The following is a 23,689-nucleotide window of genomic DNA, read 5'->3' as shown; positions in this document are numbered from 1 at the left end:
ATTTCGTTATAAATTATATCTTATATCTTTATAATTTCATTATAAATTATATCTTTTCAATATAAATTTTATCTTTTTAACTTGGAAGCAGCATCAGAAGGGCCCATTCTTGCAGTCAGTCTGCCATTTGATTGATTACCTTAAATACTAAACCCGTAAATCCCACAGTGTATATATTCAGAGTAGCAATATCCAGTCACCATGGTTAGTTCAGCTATACAGGATCTTTAAAGGTTTGAGTTTTAACCTTGTTGATAAAACTCCTCTCAATATAGTTTTGCTTGCAACAGTCTTCCATTATAAGGTTGGTATCTGTTGTGATATTGCTATGATGGATCCACATTCTTCCCTCAAAACACTCTTCCCAGCTCCTTACAATTATTACCTAGACCCTCGCATGATAGCTCCTTAGACTATGAAAAGGCTGGATATTAAAATGGAGACTGAATCACTTAGAACTATGCATGTCCATACTGGACAAAATCTGGAATAGTTTCAGCCTGCAAAGAAGCAAAGTACAAGGAATCAGGACAAGCCAAGACATTTTAATTCTCATCACCAAAACTGAGGGAGTAAGTGTACAAATGGAGCACTCACTGTAAATGGAAGAAATACTCAAGAGCTACCCAGTCAGAAGTGCCTGACTAGAACAAGGTCTGCACCTGAAGCCTCACATTTTGGACCACTTCCAATTCACAAGGTATTTCACCTGAGCATTATCCTTCTGTCACAGCGCTGCTCTGGCAGCATGGGCTCTGCCCCTCACCACTGGCTCCCAATGACAGAGGACCAAAGGCAGCCCCACAGAACATGAACAGGTAAGGGGTGTTTCTCTGCAGGCTCCAACGTCGCACAAGGCTGGAGTTCCTTGATGACTACTGTGAATTCTGTTATGTGGGAGTATCTTTTAAAAAGCGTGTCAGCCCTTTCCACACACTTCAGAAATTGTTGAGAGGGGTTCAAGATGGCTTAATGGGAAGCTTCGAGACTCCTAAAGTCGCCTCAGAGACCCGCAGATTTGCTGCTACCCATGCCACAGCCACTGTGAAGCTGGCCTATTCCTCTGCACTCTGCAAGGTAACTACCCTTCTCATGCCTCCTTACCTCTGAGCGACCGAAGTCCCGAGTCTGCTGACCGCCTGGCAACGGCTCAGAGTAAGAATCAAACAGCGCGCAGTCACGCATGGGCTTCAAAGAAGCTGCACGAGAAGGAAAAAAAGGGGGGGGATGTGTCAAGTCTTTGGTTAATACACACTTCTTAAGAATGTATTCCAGCATCATTTGCCCTTTCATTTCTACGTATCACTACTGATCTGTACACCACAGATGACAAACACCATGAAGAAAATCTGTCTGTCTTGTATTTTGAGTAAATCAATGTCATGAAAGGGTCAGCATGTATTTCTGTTGCAGACATAATTGTGAAACCTGGGAGAAGTGACTCTTAGTAAACACTAACCGCTAAACAACAAATATCTATTTTCATTTTTCCTCTTCACAATCCAGTATCAAGTTATTCGGCCTCATAGTTTATACTTTGCTGTCCGAGGAATGTTGAAGGTACTCACCAAACCTTCTACTCCAATTTTTTGACATTCTGAATACTGAGAAGTATAACAGAATCTACATTATACGCTAAAATTGAAGCAAAAAGCAAAGACACCAAACACTAGATGCTGCAGTATACAGCATCTTTAACTGAACAAAACTGAGAAGGGTGGGGGGGAAAGGGTGTGGGAAATCAACTCTTAACTTCTCATGGAAATATTAACAAGAACCTCATTTCTATTGCACTAGCTGGAAGGGACCTTAAAGATCATCTTAGTTCCAACACCCCTGCCATGGACAGGGACACCTTCCACTAGACCACATTTCTCAAAGCCCCGTCCAGCCTAGCCTTGAACACTGCCAGGGATGGGGCAGCCACAGCTTCTCTGGGCAACCTGTTCCAGTGTCTAACCACCCTCACAGTGAAGAATGCCTTCCTAATATCTAGTCTAAATCTACTCTCTTGTAGTTAAAGCCATTCCCCCTTATCCTACCTCTACAGGCCCTTATGAAAAGTCCCTCACCAGCTTTATTGTAGGCCCCCTTTAGGTAGTGGAAGGCTACTCTAAGGTCTCCCCTGAACCTTCTCCGGGCTGAACAGCCCCAACTATCTCAGCCTGCCCTCACAGCAGAGGTGCTCCAGCCCTCTGGTCATCTTTGTGGCCTCCTCTGGACTCGCTCCAACAGCTCCATGTCCCTCTTGTGTTGGGGACCCCAGAGCTGGACACAATACTGCAGGTGGGGTCTCATGAAAGCAGAAAGCGGGGGAGAATCGCCTCCCTCAACCCGCTGGTCACACTCATTTTTTGATGCAGCTCAGCATATGCTTGGCTTTCCAAGCTGCTAATGCACATTGCCAGGTCATGTTGAGCTCCTCAGCATGAAATATACTGAAAGGCAGAATAATCAGTTTGCACATCAAATTTCTAGTTTCTGGCTAGCATCTGATTTTCCTGATTAAGCTCTTGCAAATCTTTCTTAATTTACAATACAGTGGGTTACACACAGGGCAAATAGCCTTACAGATGCTCTAAATTAGTTTTAAATAAAAACTTTCAGAAAAGGAGGTGGTGAGTTGAATTTTTAATGGAGCTGTGCCAGGACAGCACTGGAACCTCTGCTTGTAGTTTACAGAACAAGCCATAAAAATAGCAAGATTAAATCATTCTTAAATGCTCTGTCTTACGCTCCAAGACACTTTATTTGAAGCCTTAGTACTCTTATCAGATGCAAATATTTCACTTGAACCAAATTCTGCCTCATCCTGAAACTTATACAATAACCTAATGAAAAACAGTTTCCAGTAATCCTCATCAGGGTTATTATGAAAACATGAAAAGAGTTTCTTGACATTTTAGGATTTTAGGCAGGTGTATGAGGCACTTGCTCACTTATCAGTGCTTTAATTTCAGAAGTTGATACAACCAGGGCTCTATGCTATTCATGGTGTTAGTGTATTGAGATGTTGTGCTTTTTATTAATGCAAGTCTTTCAAAAGACAGAGTTCTGAATCCTGACTACGTAGAAGAACAAGCACGAGACATTTTCAGATCCTCAAGCTAACTAGAATTAGCATATTAGCTGAGGAATTCAGAGTGTCCACAACTAACAACCAGTCATTTCACCTCTTCCACATATATCAGCTTGAAATGCTTGGTTGTGTACAACACCATGAAACAATCATTAAGAAAATGGTAAAGACACCAGTGCTGAAAGGGAGAAATTAGGGAAAAGGAGGTCTCCCCCAGGCAACAACCACAGCTTACCATGCTTTTCCTCTCATTGACACTATGATTCCCTACAACTAGAGATAGTTATTTCCATTGGAGTTTTACCCAAAAAGGCTTGATGTGAAGACACACCAACAAGAACCCCCTTACAAGCTCATTTATCATGAGGTGTGAGAGTAGCGAATGAAGCGGTGGTCCTGGAGGGAAAAGGGTAGCTGTAATTATGAAAAGGGAATGTAATTAGAGAGACTAAAAGAGATGAAGACTTGGAAATGCAGGTTTTACAGCACCTTCTCACTTTGGATATGAAGATCGTGAATTATAAGGAACATGACTCCATCAGAAATTACTGCACAAATCTGATACAGGGTGAACATTTAATTTTCCTAACTGCAGCTTGATTTGCTCTTTTCCTGTCTTTTAATATATTCAGTGTCATCAAATTCAATGGAGATTTTATTAGGTCTTAAATATTATCCCTTAGCACTGTAATTATCATCTGTGATTAATCCTCCTTGCCCTAGAAAGTCATGCACATTTTTTAGATGGAACAGTACATATTTCAGTGTTCATTTATAATTAAAAGAGACATAACTGAAGAGAACAAATGAAGGGGCAAGTCTCTCACTGCACATTCTTATTGAGCTATGTTATATTTTGGATTAATTCATCCCTGAGCTACATGAATTGTTGTAATCCTCCCATCATTACTGTAAATTACTTACAGAAGAATCTGTGGATTACACAAAATAAATTAAAAAAAAAAAAAAAGTCAACCTTTGATATAACCAGTAACTGCATCTAACAAAATATATTGGCATACTACGTTCTAAAGCAGCCCAGACTCATTTTCAACACATCTTCAAGAGATAGATACTTAATCGGAAGAGTCAAAAGCCATACTGGCTTTTTATGGATTATCTTTGCTACAGGTACCATCTGCCATTTTAGCTATAATGACACCTGAAGCACACTGGAGGAAAGAGGCAGACATAAAGAAGCAGGTAACTGCTACATTTTGCATTGCTATTTTTTGCTTTTATACATTCCTTTTACAGCAGCATTAAAAACACAAGCATTAAAAAGCATCTGGAGAGCCATCCTACCTGCAGGATGAAAAATGAAACCTGTCTTACAGGCATGTTGGGTTCCTAAGATGGCAACAGGAACATGACCTGCTGCAGAGACGTTACCTGCTTGGAGGTACTCGGGCAGCAGTGTTTCCGGCAGTGTCTCAGGCAGCTGGTAACCATTCTTCCTTGCAACCACAAGGTGGAAAGCGGCACAAAACTCAGGGAGTGTCAGCGCCCCATCACAATCCACATCGCTCAGCTCCCTGCGGATACAACAGACACGTTTTCCAAGCCATTATCTCAGGGAAACATACGTGTGCGATCACATGGGAGACAAAAATGCAACTTCGAGAAGGAATATTTTAATACAAGACAAACATCTCCGCCATTTGCACTTGATTCTAACTTTGTCTCATGAAGATGAAGCAAGCTGATTTATTGGGGCCTTTCAGTTCTTAAAAGAAGCCTCTAAGAAAGATGGGGAGAGACTTTTCAGCAAGGCCTGTTGTGATAGGACAAGGGGTAATGGTTTTAAACTAAAAGAGGGGAGATTCAGGCTGGATGCGAGGAAAACATTCTTTACAACGAGGGAGGTAAAACACTGGCACAGGTTGCCCAGAAAGACTGTGGCTGCACTATTCCTGGCAGTGTTCAAAGCCAGGCTGGATGTGGTTCTGAGCAACCTGATCTAGTTGAAGATGTCCGTGCTCATTGAAGGGAGGTTGGACTAGATGAGGTTTGAAGGTTCCTTCTACGCCAAACCATTCTATGTTTCAGTAATGACTTGCCACATTTTGCTTTTTTAATTAAATTTTTTGTTATGTATCATACCATACAATATGATGGTACGAATGTATTAAAACATGAATCTTGTACTTCCAAGGGTGAAATTAACTTTCCAAAAGGTTGGAAGCACTTTTGGCCAATCCATGAAGGATCCTAAGCCATTTCAAGCAGAGAAGGTTAAAAGCAGACTTCAGCAATGATTAGTTAGCACTATTGACTAGCCTCAAGAAAAGAGTTAAATTAATGATCTTTACAAGTCTAGATGTTATTGTTCACTTCTCACTAAAACAGTTCTAATTCTAAGATTCTTCTTAAACACTAAAACCACTCCTCATAAACTCAAGAATTCAATTTTATAAATTAACTATTTGCAAGAACTGAGTAATATTTTATCGTGAGCACATGGTGAACTAAAGCAAACAAACATGTAACTTCCTACTCTTTGAAAGTAATGAGATTTTTTCCAAGCTGTTGAGGTTATAGTGATGAAGACTGAAACCTCCTATGTGTTTAACACAGCAACATGACCTGATAAATCACATCATCACAAAATTATAATTATCTACTAGAAAGGAATACTTTGCTTTAAATTTTGCATGGAGAAAAACTTCTGTCAGCAGTAAAAAGAAAAAGTGTTTTGTTAATACATCGGGTTAATCCATTCTTCTTAAGTATTCTTAAATATAAATGCCAATATTCACTTCCCCCACTACTATGTTTCTTCAGTTGTTTGGTTTTTGATTTTTTTTTTATTTTCACAACTGAGAATCCACTTTGAAAAGATTCCAGACATTCGTTGACCCCAACAGATGTTTAGGCTCTTGCAAGCTTTTCTTCTTATCTCTCTTATAAAAGCATATATGAATTCTATCACCATTTCTGATCAATGTTTAAAACTGTTCTTCCTATCTGAGATGCAAGGATGACACTGAATTACAAAGCACCATGTTGTTTATTGTCAAATTTTATCATGTACAGTTCCATCTGCAATCATTTCTAAATAAGCTCATTAAAAGTGTACTGGTTCATTAGAAAAGCACTGATGAATTATGTAGCTGTACTTACTAAAAATTAGGCATTAATTAGGCCTCCTCTGACAAAACACAGCCAGAAACATAAAACCAACAACACATCTATAACATTCCAGAGGTGCTTCTCCTCTGTGTCTTCTAATGAAAAATGTCACTTCATGGAGCTAATGATGCTGCTTAAGAACAGCTTTCAGTTATATCTCTCTTCAAACCCTCCCAGTCCTGCTGAGCAGGTGAACATCTCCCTGGAAAACAAACGTGTCAGGAAGATCAATGAGCACCCTGCTGCTTGGGCCTGAAAGTGATTCTGGAGATAAGAGCAATAATTATAATTGAAGACACTTTTCAGAATTTAACAAGAACTCCTGAATTAAGCATCTTTAAAAAAAACCCAAAAAACAAAAAAACAAAAAAAAAAAAACCCCAAAAAAAACCAACCCCCCCCCCAAAAAAAAAAAAAAAAAAAGAGGATACATATCCCCAACACTTATTACAGTACTTACCAGATGTGAGAAAGCTCTGGGATGGGCAGCTTTGATTTTGTGAAGAAATTCTTTGCCACAGAACCTGTTGGGAAACCATGCCTTATCAACCATTGGAAATTAGTTCTCCAATTATTTACCTTTGACCAGAGCTACCATGCCAGAAGCAGCTGATTACATCCCAGAGACGCTCAGATTAACTGAACGCTACTATAGCTGTTGGACCATTTGTCTCTTGTTGAGTAAGTGACAGAGAAAGCCAGACAGAGCTGTTGACCTCATTTCCCCACTCCCTCCATATGGGAAAAATTAAAGGAAGGAAAACACGCTTTAGTACTAGCGATTCTAACCAGAATAATTAGTATGTCACTAATGATGAAATAACAGACTTGAACAGCTCTACTTCACCCAGAGCCATGTGTGTGGCAGTACAGTGCTGTAGCATCTATACTGCTCTCCCAAGAAGCTGCTTCAACCTTGACTTTTCCCTTCAGGCTCAGATTTTTGGGGGAACAGGAACCAGAAGACTCCGCTAGCACACAGCTACTGTCCTGCTGCAGGCATTCTCATTCATCCTGCCACAACAGTCCTTCTCATTCTTCTCCTAGCTAACACTTCTGCTTTTTCACCATCCCATATGAATAGGCTATCAGGGTTATCTGGAATCCCTAACTGGATACAGGCTCTTACAGAACATAAGGCAACATGAAGCACAGACTTCCAGATCTATACTCCTTTTCCCCTTGGGCATTCAGGTCAGATCACTCACTGCAGTACATAAGAAAAGCTGTCACAGAGACAGGTCCAAGATTCACCTAGCACAGCATGTCCTCTCCAACGTCAGATGCCAAGAGAGGAGTATGTGACTATGAAGAAGCCATGTAATAATAATGTACCTCCAGAATATCCCCGACCCTCCAACCACATGCAATTCAGGAACTTTCTCAACCAGGGGTAGAACTTAAATATTCAATAACTTATGACAGATCTCTTCAATCACAGATTTTGCAAATAACTTCCTGAACCTGGACAAACCTCTGGTGTCCATATCACGCTGTAGCAAGGATTTCTACAGCTTCATTATTTTAGGATGCTGTGGAAGCTCAAATTTACCATTTATCAACAGTAATTTTGGATGGGCAAGGACTGCCTGAGCACCTTGCTCAACATAAAGGAAAATGCACAACTACCTGAGAGGCTGTATATGCATATATAGATGCATACACAGTTACAGACATATAGTAAGTCTCTGAGGAAATACAATGTTGTTGGACAATCATTTTCTCTTTCAAGTAAATTATATGAAGGAGTCTTAACTGAGGCAAAGAACTGGTGAAGCACTAATTTCTGTCAGCAGCAGGTTATTTAAATTTTCAGCTGGATCCGAGCCTCCTGAACCCTAGTAATACAGCAGGGCTCAGTAAAAACGCCTCAGTTTACAAACTCTGACATCTTCCTTGCCAAACTACGGCATGAAAAGTACTGCCTGCACCCATAATGACTCTCATGAGCACCCTGATCCTCCTATTGAGGATGGAAAGGTAATCTCATGCTGTTAACAATACTTTTAGCATGTGTGTGCTATCCAAGGTTTGCTTCTAATCATCTAAAGATCAAAATCTCAGTCCGCAGAGCCATAAACACTCAGGCTTGGCCACACAGGACAGTTAACTGCATGCTCTGCTTTCATCACATGGACACACAGCCACATTTCTGCTGGGAAACCAAGCACAACCCTATGGGTTTTTCAGCTCAATATACACTGTGATCCACAAATACAGTGGATGAAATACAGAGAGCTCACTTTAATTTTTGCTAAATTGCCAATGCTTCTCCTTTGGATACGCAAATTATTTAATTATTTTTTCTAAAATGAGGATATTTAAGAAAAAACATAATAGCCACAGTACTGGTTCGCTCTTTTAGTTGTCTGCCACAACCAACTTTTTCTCATAAACTCACTCCAGACAGGAAAAAAGAATTAATTTATCTACTTAACACTTCTCACTTCTCAGCCAGGTCCCTCTGTTTGACATGCATGGTGTTTGGTAGCAATTACCTGAAACAAAGGAGTTCAGGTCAGGCTGTAGGGACCTGAACTGGTTGATATAGTAGTCTCGCTGCTCCTCTGTTATCCTCCAAGGGTCATCTGAGTAGTGGGTGCTGCTGTCCTGCTGCTCCCGCTCTGCTGAAAGAGACTGAAGGGAGAGACACTGGTACCAGCCACCAGTGGGGGGGCAGAAGGGCAGTGGAAACCTCAAAAAAACACACTCACTCTCTTCTGTTAGGGAGTGATTTACATTTAAAATATGTATTTTAAAAAGATGAGAAGCAAAACAGACACACAGATTACTGTCTCACTACTTAGCCATTAAAGCTGAGGCTAATGTTAGGTATCTTTACCCGGACAATTAAAGGAAGTTTTACATGACCAAAGCTAAAAGAAAAAAGAAATCTTACGACCGCTGATTGCAAAAAAACCAAAGTCCATGACAAAGTTTATTACCTTTGGATTCATTTTAGGGGTTCATTTTGGCTGCCATGCATTACAACCCTGAACTGCACACTATACACCCGAAATGGATGGAAACAGTAAAGGACCTAAAGCTATATCTATGCAGCACAGTGCATGAAAACTTAGCTTTGCTAAGAAAGTATGTATTTAGTTATTATGGAGCTACACTGCCTCTGGACCCTCTGGGTGCCCAAGCAGAAATGACACCAAGCCAGGGAGACATGCAAAACTCTTGAGACCTCCTCAACCCTCTGTCACTTCCCATAGTTTAGGTAAAAATCCTACTTCAGGAAGAAGAATACTCTGGAGGAAAAGGATATTTTATCCATTTACGTCTTTTTTTTCTGATTGACTTGTCTAAGGGAGGTCTCTATGTTTGGTAGGTTGAGTGGTGGTGTCTAGAAGAGGGCTGCTGGTACAGTTACTACCTTTGTTAAACTGGAATGACTTAATATTCAAGATTTAGGCCTGGATGACAATGCTTTTAAAGAGGAAGGGCAAGAATGAACAATAGCTGGACTCCAGCCAGCTCCGAAACTCTTTCTCTGACATACCTGTCCATTTCCTAAAAATCAAACGCAAAACACCGGTTCTGAAATACATCAAAAGATCCCTGAAACAGGCAACATCATAAAGCTTTAAACTAATTTTCATTTCAAAGTGCTACACAAATGCACTCACTTTCCTTTCAAGTTAGCACGAATTATGCAACACTACCTGCATATCTTTTCCTGAGGCTCAGGTGACATTTTAGTATGGGTGTCGGGTGCTAAGCACATGGGAAAAGGTACAGTCTCTCTGAGTCTTACTTATTTAAGAAAAGCTAATCCTTAGGGTACACTACCTGTTTGCATAATAAATGTAAGCAGGTATGTGGGAACATTGGACAGATCTGCTCTTGCAACCAGCAGGAAAACATAAGACCCACCTCATAAACTGAAACAAATGGGCAGAAATGCATTTATTCTATTTGCAAAGTGATTTAACCAACAATACACAGAATATTAGGCCATAAATTCTGCACACGTGTTACAGACAACATTCTAAATCAAGCAGGAATCTCTGTGAAGCCTCATAGGTTTTAAATGAAAATTTTTACTTCTGCTAGGATAGCCTCAATTATTTATTATTTTTACTTTTTAACTGCAGCTTCTCAGTATAGTTTTCCTACCTATGCTATTTGATACTACTTCTACTTAGCTTCAGCAATTGAATTAATTGGATTATCTATTTTAATTCCTCCTTCCCATCAGCTTTTTATTTTCTTTTTCATAGAGTAAAAAAGCAGGTTTCAGCTTCTACTTTAAAAACACCATGGAGAACACTTTTTACTTTTGATATGAGAATTTTTCTGCCCATTTTTTCCTTTCTCTATTGTTTTATTAGTAGTACTACTAAAGAAAAACATGCAACTCATTACCCGATTTGGAGCTGAGCAGGTGAGTGCAGGTTTGGCTCCATAATTCCCTGATGATGTTCCATCTTGCTGGTGAGTAGAGTGTCTGACTTCATAAGGAGCTACAGACATTTAAAAATGAAATATATAAATAAAATAAAAATTAAAGGATAATCAAAAAGATTCTACTAAGGTAAAGGAAATCATTAAATACCACAAGGTCAAGAATCTACCTTGTGAACCTAGTATCAAAATCCATTTTGTCTTCTGCAACAATATTCCGGCCACATACTTGTCTTTCATGTTACACCATTCTTCAGACATTACTGATAGAAACTGCCAGTTATATATTGCTAGACAACAAAAATCATTGTTCATCATGCTGAAATATAAATTTTTATAGCCTGTTTATATATTTATACATTTCATATACTTATAGCCATATATAGCACAAGAATGCATTACAAGTAAGAAGAAATAAGTCAACGGAGCTGCAAAAAATATGCTTTGACAATGTTACAAATTAGTAAATCACTAATTTTTTAAATACTCTTCTTTCTCCCTTCCCTAATTTCTGTTGAAAATCAAAATACATTTTGCATTATTTGGAGTAAAGTTAGCAAATAAAAGTAACAATTACTCCTTCTTTTGCTAAAATAAATCACTTACATTCAACTGCAGCAAATATGTAAGGGGTAGCATAACAACACATTTAGGAACAATGTTTTAAAAATAGGTCAAGTATGCAAACAAAAAGGCAACCCACCCACAAACCCTTACAGATCCCAGAACTTCTGCTTCCAGCCTATTTAAAACTTACAGGCAGAACTTAGAAGACCCTTAACGTAAAGCGAGACCAAGAAATCTTAAAAAAGGTTCAGACCTTAAAAATTATACCCCCTTGTTTTTCTAAGTGTTCTTATCCTGTGTTGGCATCTATTTTTATTCCTGTACAAGCAACTTCTAATTTCAGAAAAAAAAATACGGGAAGGAAGTTGTGAAACATACAGATGCCCTTGGAGAGATTTAAACACAAGGCCACGCTGCTCTGTGTTTGCTAGCAAGAAAAGCATCCAAAACTATCAAGAAAAAAAGTATAGTCACAGTCACAGTGTAAAGGCTTGCCCTTGAAGACACACCACCCCGTTTCATGGTCAGAGCTGCAGTGCAGACCAGCTGACCTGTGTCAGTGCTGTGGCACCAGCACCTCCTGTGCATACACTAACACGGTGGCTTCCAGAACTGTCCTTTCAAGCGCTCTTCAGAAAACTGGAAGGGTCCTAATCTTAAAGTCCAGGAAGAACCAGTAGGTCACCTAGCCTGGAACTTGGCACAGCATGGGTCTTAAAATGTGACCCACTTACTGCCACTGAGAATACATTTGGCTGAACTATCCCCAGTGGGATTAAAACAGGAGAGATTCCTTTGCTGGAATATAGGAGAAATTCTCTTTCTGGAAAATAACCATAGTGTTCTATACCTGTAGGATTTTATCACCTTAAAAATTCAAGCTGTTTAATAGTTAATTTTAGATGAAATTGACAGCTGGATTGGATGATGCTGCCTCTACTTGTTTTGCACAGCCACTGACCCCATGAGATATATTTGCAATCAAATTCAGGGCGGAGGGGACCAAACAAAAAAAACCCCAACATCCAAAATACCCCCATAGTACTGACCAGTCTGGGACAGGGTCCCAGAAAAGAGCAGAGGTGGCACAATCAGCTGCTCCTGATGGCCACCTCCTGCTCAGCTCTTCAGGGTGTGGGCTATCTGCTACATGTCTTCTTCACTGGAGCAGAAATTAGTTGTACCAGAAGACCACCTCATTAGTATTGCTTATTTCAGAAGTCAACCATCACTGTTTTGATCAGTTATGCCAAAGGTGGGGTGAGGAAAAATCCCATCACTGAACAAACAGAGTTTACCCAATCAGCAAATGAATGCCTGTGACTCAGTACTGGTATGATTTTCACATGAAGGCAACCTGATAGTGTCGAATGCTGTCTTGTGGCTGTACTGAGTTTCAAAATGAAATAGCTCTGTATTTTCACTCATTTGTAAACAAGGACAACAGCTAAAAGGACTAGCACCACATTCTACTCTTCACTCACTGCAAACACACCAACTGAAAGCAGGAGGAATGAGGGAAGGATGACAGACACAAATGCCTACTATTGCCAGCATCTTGGTCACCAGATGTTGCAATTAGGAGAGCACAAGAACCTTACTAAGGCTTTAGAAGTTCCTGTTACTAATACAACTGGCTTCTGCCCACTACCTTCTTACTAAAATCAGAATGTTTTGCCACCTACTCTAACGGTAGTGAGATCAAGGACAGAATCTTTTTTTTGACATATTTTTGACTGTTTTGCCTAAGTTATATTGTGGGACTGTTTTTATATTCATGTTTTACTGTTATTTCTGTTATAAAACCAAAGAGACCACAGAGATTATTATCCTTTCCTGCAAAGGAAGGTTCTCTGCCAATCTGAAAACTAATACAGTGGCTACTGAAATCAGATTTTCTTCCCCTCTAATAAATCCAAAGGCACCATGCACTCTGAAAATACTCGCAAGCACCCTGTCACTGTGATACATTGCACAGTCTTGTCATAGATTAGATACTCTCATCTGTGAGCTGCGACATATAAATCTAACTTACTTACCAGAATAGGAAGACAGGATTGAACAATCAAAATAAAGTTGATTAAATAATTTTTCAAAATACAGGTCTAGTTAAATTTTTAAATCATTATGCTGATTGTCAGTTGCATTTGAAATTTGATGCTTCCGAGAAAGGAAAAAAAAATGAATTTAAAACAATGTATGCATCCCAATTTTTATCCTACCTCCATGCTGCTGTTCCAGACCACTTCTTGATTTACCATATCCGTAACTTAGGGGTATTCTCTGGTAAGTAGATGGAGAAGCAGGAGGTGAACAGATTGGAGACATTGGAGGAGATTTAGGTTCCTATTTTAAAAACACACCAACACAAAAAGCAATTCTGAGACCCAAAAAAGCACCAAGTAATCCTGCACAGTTATCCAAATACATACAGTATGACAGACAAAGAGGCCGCAAATACTGCAGCTCCTGTATTTCCAAGAAAAATCTCCTGAGAAAGCAAAAGACAGATTTTGGTATTGAGCCTTCTAGAGGTAAAGCATGGCAATGCCATAGCAAAGCTTTGCAATGAGCAGCTTAAGACATTTTGCTTCCAAAGATGCCTGAAGAAGTACACGTAGAAGGCTTAATGTGAGTGGGTATCTTTGAACTTACATAACACAGTGTGAGTGCATTCTTTGTGGGAGAGCATTTTTCACATAAAAACTTATTAAAAATTAAAATAAATCTCTTGAATCAGTATTTTAAGCACTCTGTAGATTTGTAGGTGTTACTGGGTAACTATCCTAAAGCTTTCTTTTTCCCTTGACATACAGGGATTGTTTCAGAGGAGGATGTGATCCTGAAACAGTTTACTGAATAAGGGAAATACAGAACAACAAAGATAACTGAGATGAAGCCAGGGCCTGAAGGCAGCGTTCCACTTCAGTGTCAGTACACACAGGCAGATAAACATACATGCTCCTCTTCCTCATCCTGTTATTCTCACCATCTTGTCATCAGCTCATTCCTGTTGGTTGACCTCAGGCTGGGAAAGCTGTTACTCACACTGACACACTGTGTGACAGATATGTGTGCACTGCAGGAAGATAAAGTGCCTGCCACCAGACACTTACAACATGACCTGATACAGTACCAGAGAAGAAGGTGTCAGGCCTGGGGAAAATTATGCAAAACAAGGTTGCACTGTGAAGCTGCGTGTATCTGAGTAAGTGCTCTCAACTCTACTAAGTACAGGTAATAAAAATCTCCCTCATTTTAGCTTTATTAAATTGGCTACTCAGAACAAAGAATGCTGGGACAGTGTTTCACTGAGGACAAAAGAAAAGCAGATTTACTCTGGACCACTCCTGGGGGAGGGTAGAATGGAAGAAAACCTGGTGGTCTTATCCCACCCAGAAATAGTGGCTCGTGATTCAACAGCTCTTCTCCAGCTAAATATTTCTCTAGTGACTAAGTATTATACTGGCCCTGAGAAACTGCTTGCTTTCCTTCTTTCTCACAGACAGGTTTCTATTTGCTGCTCCTCCCTTAGGCCTCTCCAAGAAACAGTGCTAGACTAGGTAGGAGAATAATGCTGAAAGAACTTACATAGAATATTACAGTGCTGACACTTTATACAAGCTCATATAGAGAAACTCCCTTCAGGGATGCAACTGGGATGCATCAAAATCACAGCACAGCCCAATGGGGATTATTTGCATGTCAGGAGTTCATCTCCTGTCTAGTACTGCAAAACTGAGAAAGCCCACGTAAGTGTAATCATTTACAGGATTGGACCCAGAAGGAGAATGCGTAATAACATATTGGCCTGAAGGAGACAAGCCTGTTACCTGTTTGTCCCCTTCATCTGTTCTTTTGTAGGAATTTTTTTCCAAAGTTGCATGTGGAACCTGAAATTTAACTCCATGGAGTTCTGCTGGAGTCCCATAACGTGCTTCACTGTCATTTTTCAGCGCCATAAACCGTGGCAGGGGCAATTCTTCATTAAAAGAGAGAAAAATTCAGCTGAGACTACAGCACATTAAAAGTACTTTAAGCAGTATCGTCTTGTAAAACCAATGAAAAGTTTATCTATAAAAGACTACTATTTATATTTTGTAACACTTGTAAGTGTGGAACTCCTGTGATTATTTTGTATCTTAATAAAAATGTGAATGTTACACAAAGCTACGTTCACTAGCTTAATATATAATCTCTCCATGCAAAGAGAAAGAAATAAGCCTTGTGCACATTATTAAAGCAAGTGGCAAACTCATTTCCTGCCTTCAAAACGTTGTCTGTAATGAAAAGAATGGTTTCCCACAGAAACTGTAGGACTGATGAATTAATCAGTCAGGATCACAGTATCCTCAACACTGCCATCATAAAAGGAACAAATTCAAAATGGTAGGGTTCAGAGATCATGCCAAGGCCTAGTGAAACGACCGTGTCAAAAAGTCCCATGTCGCATCTGCTCTGCAGAGCAGCAGGGTGACACTTTGTCACCCTTTAAGACAATTCATGATTAATTTGAAGAAACACCATTTATTTTTGTGCACAGTCAGCCTGAAAGATCAGTACAATTAAAATCAACAGAATGCTCAAAACCCAGCAAAGCTATACATTACTTCTGTAATTATTTACACCTACAGCTACTACCAGGAAGAAAAAGAACTCAATTTGGGTTGGTACATGTAACTCACCCCACTCTAAAGGCACTCATATATTTCAAGAGAAAATAAAATTAGCACTGGAAGCATTTCAGTAACAGTAAGCAAGCAGGATATCAATGCAAAGACTGCAAGTACCCTTCTTCACTCAAGTATGTGGATTATTTGCACTCCCCACTTGGAGTACTGCGTATAGTTCTCATGTCCTCAACATAAAAAGTTCTCATGTCCTTCCATATGAAGACAGGCTGAGAAAGTTGGGGCTGTTCAGCCTGGAAAAGAGAAGGCTGTGTGGAGACTTCATAACAGCCTTCCAGTATCTGAAGGGGGCCTACAAGGGTGCTGGGGAAGGACTCTTCCTTAGGGACTGTAGTGGTAGGACAAGGGGTAATGGGTTCAAACTTAAACAGGGGAAGTTTAGGTTAGATGTAAGGAAGAAGTTGTTTACTGTGAAGGTGATGAGGCACTGGAACAGGTTGCCCAAAGAAGTAGTAAATGCTCCATCCCTGGCAGTGTTCAAGGCCAGGCTGGACAGAGCTTTGGGCGACATGGTTTAGTGTGAAGTGTCCCTGCCCATGTCAGGGGGGTTGGAACTAGATGATCTTACGGTCCTTTCCAACCCAAACCATTCTATGATCCTATGCTATGTGTGTAAAACACAGTAAATCTCACTTAGTTCAGGTTTCTACATTAGTTTTTTTCTGGTTTTTAGAGATGGGTTTTGGGGACTTTTTTCGGGGGTTGTTCAACTTACCATCTTTAACAAGGACACCAATGCAAGAGAGAGCACACAAACTGTCTGTAAGGAAAACTGATGGACAAATCCAGGCCACCCTGCTTCACCCCTGGTTTAAACTCCCCTTCTAGCCAGGCACTGAGCCATGCCACCTGCATCCGATCCCTCCCACTTGGTTGGGAGCCCTGCACCATAGGAGCTCAGCTCACACAGGTCTGCACATGCTTGCCAGCCTGGATTCCCCCTCAGATGCAGGCAGACCAGGGAATCCCCTCACTGTGCCTTGTAACATAGGTGGATTTTACATTTCATTGCCCTTAACAGGGACAGCAGACCAGAAACTGTGCTGCGAATAGTGACCCAATTGAAAAGCTATGGCTACGTCCTGCCTTTCCTACCTCCCTCTGGTCTCATGGCTGGTTGCATCACTGCCTTCAGCTGGATGGTGGCAAGCACTCTTGCCCAGGGCACGGCCTCATGGCATGGTTCAAACATCTGCCTGGGATATGGGAGCTAAGGATTCAAACCTGTACAGGCTCAAGCCCAAGTCAAAAGCCATGCGTTTTGAAGCCTGAGCCCTGCTGAGGCAGGGCATGCATTAGCAAGGTAAAAACAGAGTTCCTGCAGTTTAGCTGCTATCAAGGTTCTGCAGCTAAAAGGGACTTGCTTTCTCTCTTCATCGCTTGAGTTTGAGACTTATTTTTCTCCACCAAAAGTAGTACATTTAATATTACTGTCAAGTCACTGGGAAGAACAAAATTGTTTTAAATTACATCTAATACACATTTTCATACCTCCTGATAGGAAACATTAGGATTTTGTCACCATTACCTATTTATTTAAGCAGGATTATTTGCTAAAGCATGATGAGTGTTGCAAGCTGCCCTGCACAGGGCGGACCCCTGACCTGCCCACATCCACCACAAGCCTCCACTTGACTCAGCAATCAGCTCCCACTCTAGACAGCTGTCAAGACCAGGGGCTGAAGGTGAGAGAGAAATGCACCTCCAGCACTGATCAGCTGTCATTCATTCCATTCCTTTGGTAATGCTTTTTCCAGAAGGGGATGTCATCTCAGCTTTGCCACACATACGATTCACTGCAATTTTCTACCTATCACTTACAGAATATAACATTACCTTCTACTTTTTCTCTGCTCCTCGAAATACAGTTTTTTTCACAGATATGTTAGAAGAAAAAGTTTACCACCATGGGGAGCTATCAAGCATTAACGAAAGTAAGAAACAAGCACAGAGCGCTGCAAGCAAAATTTGCTACTCACCATTCTTAATGCTCTCAATCCGTACTGGGAACCCTGACTGAGCTGCTGCAATTAACTTCAAAGCAATATAAAATTGAGCAGGACCAAAATAACCCACACGCTTGGCTCCACAAAGCTCCGTAATCTAAGAGAGAAGAGACACACTGTTAGTTAAACGCGTTTCACTCTTCCAGAGAATGTAAACACCTCTACATAAACAAAGAAAAAAATTCTTTAAACAATGAAAAATGCTTGTTGTATTTAAAAGATTTCTATTAAACATAAATGTTTCAACTCTGGACATTGCTGTTTGATCACACCACCCTTAGTATAGGCCAGGTAGGTAGTGGTCAAGCTTTTCAGAAGCCCTGCTGGGTAACACTGCTATTGTAAAACAACTTACAGGTTTTCATACTACATGATTTTAATAGCAAGTAAAATGATAACTTGTTAAGTATGCTGTCCAGTAGAACACTTCCATTGCGCAAGGTATAGTATTCACAGAAAACTGTATTTAATAATAGCCCTTATAATGACAGTTCAGACAATTACTGTAACTGGAACATAAACACCACACAAGAAATACCTCATCGCACTGCTTGAGCAGAACAACATTTTTCTTTATGAAAATTAACATGGTCTCAGCACTGAAACTTAATTTATATATATACACTTCACTCGGCCACCTCTATGAAGCAAACAGCTCCACATTCCCACGCTCAGACAACAGCTAAACAAACAACAGCTATCAGCAGGTTTTAAGCATAGGCACGAATTCTCCCGTCCCTGGAGCTCCCAGATGTTCACAAACAAACCTCAGATGGGCACTGAGGTTAGAATGAAATCCCATTCTCCCCAGATGTAAAGGGAAGCCCCAGATTGTATTCCTGAAATACACCTAGATTAGCAACATCTCCTGGTTGGTGAGGTGCTTTGCCCGCATGCGGAAGGACAGCAGAGCTGTGCCAGTCCTTCATGCTCTCCGGAAAACCATGTCCCAAGCTCCCAAGCTACAACAACATGACAGAAACTATTCCATGTCATGTGTATAAACAAGTAGCACAAATGAACAATCTTTTTTTTAAATTTATTTCTCTATGTATACATACAGACCCATACAGTGGCAAAATGTCACATGAAACAACTACTAAAAAAGAAAAAATAGTTTTAGAACGGTTATTCTTACTAATGAACGCAAATTATCTTCAAGCAAACTCTTCTCTGAATGTGGCTTCTGCTTTGCCTGAATGAGCTCTGACTTCCTTCTCTTCTTGCAAGATTCAGAGATGCATGGCTTAATTCCTTGATCACAAGATGCATCAAGCAGCTTTCTTTTCTCTTACTGCTTGATGAAAAGGGAGATTGATTCTCTGTATGAGGACAGCTTCAACTAACCGGCGTTATTTGCCATCCCCTTTCCTCTAAATATCTTTTTCTTAAAGTCACCCTGACTTTTCTAATTATTTCTTTTTTACAACACCGCCCTCCCCCATTGCTGGCCTTAGTTCTTTTCTGATGGGAACACAGGGATCTTGGCATGTGCCTGAGATGGATGTGCTGAAGCATGATTAAAAATGGGAGCATGGTGGGGATGAAGAAGCAAATGGAAGGGAACTCCTCTGATGAGAACTATGCCACATTTGGGGCGTAAGAAGGAGCCACACCTCAGTGGAAGGCACTGTGTTACAGAGGGCTCCCCACTGCCACAGGGAGCAGCACTGTCCAGTGTAGGGTCCCACTGCAACAGAGGGTCCCCCAACAGCAGCCCACTGGGGTCCCACGACAGGAGCTGACACTACAGGTAGATGCCTGCTGAGCTGTGGAAGCATAAAATCACAGAATGGTTTTGGTTGGAAGGGACCTTAAAGCTCATCCAGTTCCAAGCCCCCTGCCACGGGCAGGGACACCTTCCACTAGACCAGGTTGCTCAAAGCCCCGTCCAACCTGGCGGGGGTGGGGCCAGCCACAGCTTCTCTGGGCACCCTGTGCCAGTGTCTCGCCACCCTCACAGCGAAGAATTTCTTCCTCATATCTAATCTAGATTCTCCTCTCTTTCAGCTTAAAGCCATTCCCCCTTGTCCTATCACTGCATGCTCTTGTAAAAAGTCCCTCTCCAGCTTTCTTGTAGGCCCTTTTAGGTAGTGGAAGGCTGCTCTAATGTCTCCGCAAAGACTTCTCCAGGCTGACACCCAACTCTCTCTGCCTGCCTGTGGCATGGATGTGATGCTGGGACAGCCCACCACAGTACCTGCAGTGTTTTGGGAGGGCTGGGCAGAGCATCAGTATCATTTCTGAAGTCCAAAGCAGGTTCTTTCTCTTTGCCCATGGATGCGCCTAATTCACTCTGTCCTGCTGCCTGCACCTCCCACTCCTGCATGATCCTCCCCCACCAGTGGCACTGTCTCTGCCTGACATAGCGGTGTAGAGCTACAAACCCATCGGGCTTGACCCAGGACACGGAGCATACACCACAGCTGTGGCCCAGCTGGCTCCCCATGGACACAAACTGCCCAGGCACACCAAACCCCACAGCTGTGGGGACAACACTGCTGTGGCAGGGACATGGGAAGCCACCAGCCCAGGGTTTACTGGGGAAAAGTGGTGGAGAAGGGGCACAACCAAGCTGAAATTCAGACTGGGTAGACAGCCCTGTTTTGTTATGGGAGATGTTTGTTAAACAAAGGCCAGTGCTGAATAAGTGAGTTTGCAAAAGCTCGGCATCTCCCTGCACCTGGGCCCCCCCATGGGGATTATGGAGCTCACCTCCTGCTTCACCCATAGGCAGCGCTGGGACGGCAGCTGCTGTGGCACAAAAACACCACGCAAAATCCCTGGGTGTACAATGGGTGTACCTTAGAGTGATATTTCTTCTCTTAAGACTCCTTTCCTGCTACAGCATCCTACACTTGCTGTCGTGGAGCAACAGCTTCACAGTGATCTGTGTTTCCTCTCACTGGCTGCTGGAAAGGGGAAACCCTGAGCAATAGGGACTTCCACACAGGGATTTGTGATGCTGTCACCTTCCTGAAAAGATACTGAGAGTTAATTTTCCATATCTTTTTCTACACTTCCAAATATTAAGGTCACGGAATGCCATAAATGCTCTGCTTGCTTCTGATACGGAAACGTGAACATTTTATTCTGATCAAGCAGACTAAAAACATTTTATCAAGGGTACACCATCTCTCAAAAGCACACTGCTGTTTCTCAAGCACACTTAGAGCTAATCAACCTGAAACTGCCTCTTTCTAATTTTGCTCTTTGGTGGCAACAACAGAAACATATTTTGTAGGTGCAAGCTCCTCTCTGCTATTTGTGCAATTAAATCCTGATCTCTTTCTTAATAACCCAGAGCAAAAGATACAAGCTGACAAGAGTTGCCAAAATCATTACCCAATTAACTGCAGGTATTCATACAGATTAATTGCAGGTACAGGCATTTGCTCTTACATTTAAAGGTTCCTTGTACATTTAAAGGAGAGGGTCTCAGGTTCATTCCTTCCAGACAGCATTTCGTACATCAGGTCCCTGCTTAGAGCTGCTACTGGGAGCAGCCCCTGTCTCCAGCGAACCCAAAGGTAGGTAGCAGATTAGCCTTTATCCATATTTAATTCCTCAGAACATGCTGCCTGCTCAAATTTCCACAGCAGCTTAGACTGAATACTGCATTATTTTTTTGTTTCCCGGTTTTACATTTCACAGGGTCACTGCACATAGCCCCTTGATGGGCAGATTACATTTAGTGATATGCTATACTGAAGTTAAGCTAGTTTGTGCAATCTACTATTAAAAGTCTCCAATATCCATCTGAATTAAAGGCATTGTATATGAACATGATACGATTTTTTTTTCTTTTCAAGCTGAAACTAGGCTCTTTTTCTAATAAAACAGAGAGCAACTTCGCAACTAAGATACATGAAAATATCCCCTGAAATACAGGAGAAACATCAGTTCTGATTTCATTCAACTGACGCTTAAAAACAAATTATTTCTATCCTTTCCTGTTGTCACTTTGGGTTGCATGTGTGCTGCTAAACAGACACAAATGTAAATCAAAACAAGGGATTTTAATAAAGAACAATTGACAGTCAATATTCATTGCAGGTTTTTTTGGTCTTCAGCAGAAAGCTGTAATCCTCCAGTGACAGCTGAATATTGAAGAAAAGTTTAATGAAGAACACGTTGGAAATAATTTTTCATGGTGGCAGGTTACAGATGTTGCTTGCCAAATCTAACCTCAGGATGATAAAACAGAATTTTCCAAAAATTAATCTATTCAATGGTTTGCCAGGCAAGAACATGACGCTGGATGGACTAAAAGCGAGTTTAAATTTACTGCAAGGTGTAACTGCTTATATAAAACAATTTCACAAGTCATTTGCCAATTACGGATAAAAGTTCGTTTCACACAACATTTCTCAGAGAAGGATGGAAAGCTGTCGTGTCTAATACCATGTTTGCTCTCAGTCAGTCCTGGAACAGCCCCTCTCAGTTCAACGGGATTTCAGTAGGTACCCACAAAACACACAACCATGCAGCCATAAGAAGGGGAGAAGGAGCCAGATCTAGGTGCCTGCACACTTTTTTGACAGGCCAGGAGTTTTTCTATGGTTGTAAAACTATATACTTTCTTTTAAACAGATTACCAACTCATCAACATTAAAATTTAAAATGTAGCTATGACCTGCTCGAAAGAATGGCTGTTCTACATTACCGTTCTCCATGCAAACTCCTAATAGAAAAGCTTTAAATCTTGAGATGCTGGAAGACAAAGCAGATTTTTGTATTTATTATCCACTCACTGCTCTCCTCTATCGGCTGACAGCGAGTGTTATTTTTGTAATTGCTCCTTGAAGACATCCCACATGAAACAGCTTTTCCCAGCACAATCTGACATTGTTCCAGCTCTCCTGAGCGCTCTCCAAACAAGTTTCCACTGCAGCCTCCAAGAACACTGACCTTGTGAACACCCTGGGCAGGTCTAATTTAGATTGCAAGAGCTAAACTTCAGGAAATGAACATGAGCCTAGAGCTGAAGTGTGTTTTCCATAAGTTCAAAAAGAGGTAAAATCAGAAACAGCTATTCCATAATCCTATGGACAGGCTGAGATGACCATCCTGCAGCCTCAAGGAAAGGTTTCCAGCTATCAGGCAAAGGCAGAGCTGGGATTTTTGCTTTCCGTTCAGCCATTGACACTGCTATGGCACCCTCTGTATATAGCTGTCACAGTCTTCCCCTGTTCCGCACCCCTGTTGCTGCCTACCAAAAAGATGGTCACTGCTTGTCACTCATGGGCAAGCCCAGCCCAAAGGCACTCAAATCTGCATAGGTTGTGAGAGACTGAGAGGAACACATGTAAGCTGAATGCATATTCAATGCACTTGGAAAGAATAATTGAATAGTTTGGGTTGGAAGGGACCTACAAAGGTCATCTGGTCCAACTCCCCAGCAATGAGCAGCGATAACTTCAACTAGCTCAGGTTGCTCAGAACCATATCCAGCCTGGCCTTTAATGTTTCCAGGGATGGTGCATCCACCACCTCTCTGGGCAACCTGTGCCAGTGTTTTACCACCCCCCTTGTCAAGAATTTTGTCCTTATATGCAGCCTGAATCTCCCCTCTCTTAGTTTAAACTATTACCCCTTGCCTATTGCAACAGGCCCTGCTAAAAAGTCTCTCCCCATCTTCCTTATAGGCCCCTTTTAAGAACTGAAAGGCGACATCACTGGCACCTAAGTTAAAGGAAATTTTCTTGTTGTACCTTCCATCTCAGCCCAACCACAGAAAGCACTGTCCTTGCTCAAGCTATAATGAGGCAGAAAGATTTTCCAATTCATCAACTACCTCT

General features: G+C 41.2%; 1 protein-coding gene across 1 annotated transcript in view; it reads right to left on the bottom strand.

Annotated features, from left to right (window-relative positions):
• REPS2 (RALBP1 associated Eps domain containing 2) overlaps positions 1 to 22,821 on the bottom strand; it is a gene marked incomplete at both ends in the record, with an annotated part of 35,208 nt that extends 12,387 nt beyond the window's left edge. The window contains 9 exons of the mRNA XM_010016320.1: positions 1,105 to 1,199; positions 4,472 to 4,614; positions 6,672 to 6,735; positions 8,710 to 8,848; positions 10,586 to 10,683; positions 13,414 to 13,537; positions 15,025 to 15,173; positions 17,862 to 17,985; positions 22,800 to 22,821. Of these exons, the coding sequence (XP_010014622.1) occupies positions 1,105 to 1,199; positions 4,472 to 4,614; positions 6,672 to 6,735; positions 8,710 to 8,848; positions 10,586 to 10,683; positions 13,414 to 13,537; positions 15,025 to 15,173; positions 17,862 to 17,985; positions 22,800 to 22,821 (958 nt within the window). The remainder of the gene's footprint in view (positions 1 to 1,104; positions 1,200 to 4,471; positions 4,615 to 6,671; positions 6,736 to 8,709; positions 8,849 to 10,585; positions 10,684 to 13,413; positions 13,538 to 15,024; positions 15,174 to 17,861; positions 17,986 to 22,799) is intronic.
• Between the last annotated feature and the right edge of the window lie 868 nt (positions 22,822 to 23,689).

Source organism: Nestor notabilis, unplaced genomic scaffold (assembly GCF_000696875.1).
Source record: "Nestor notabilis isolate BGI_N333 unplaced genomic scaffold, ASM69687v1 scaffold7376, whole genome shotgun sequence".
NCBI lineage: Eukaryota > Metazoa > Chordata > Aves > Psittaciformes > Psittacidae > Nestor > Nestor notabilis.
The sequence above is the reverse complement of the archived record's forward strand: the minus strand, read 5'-3'. Positions and strand labels throughout refer to the sequence as shown.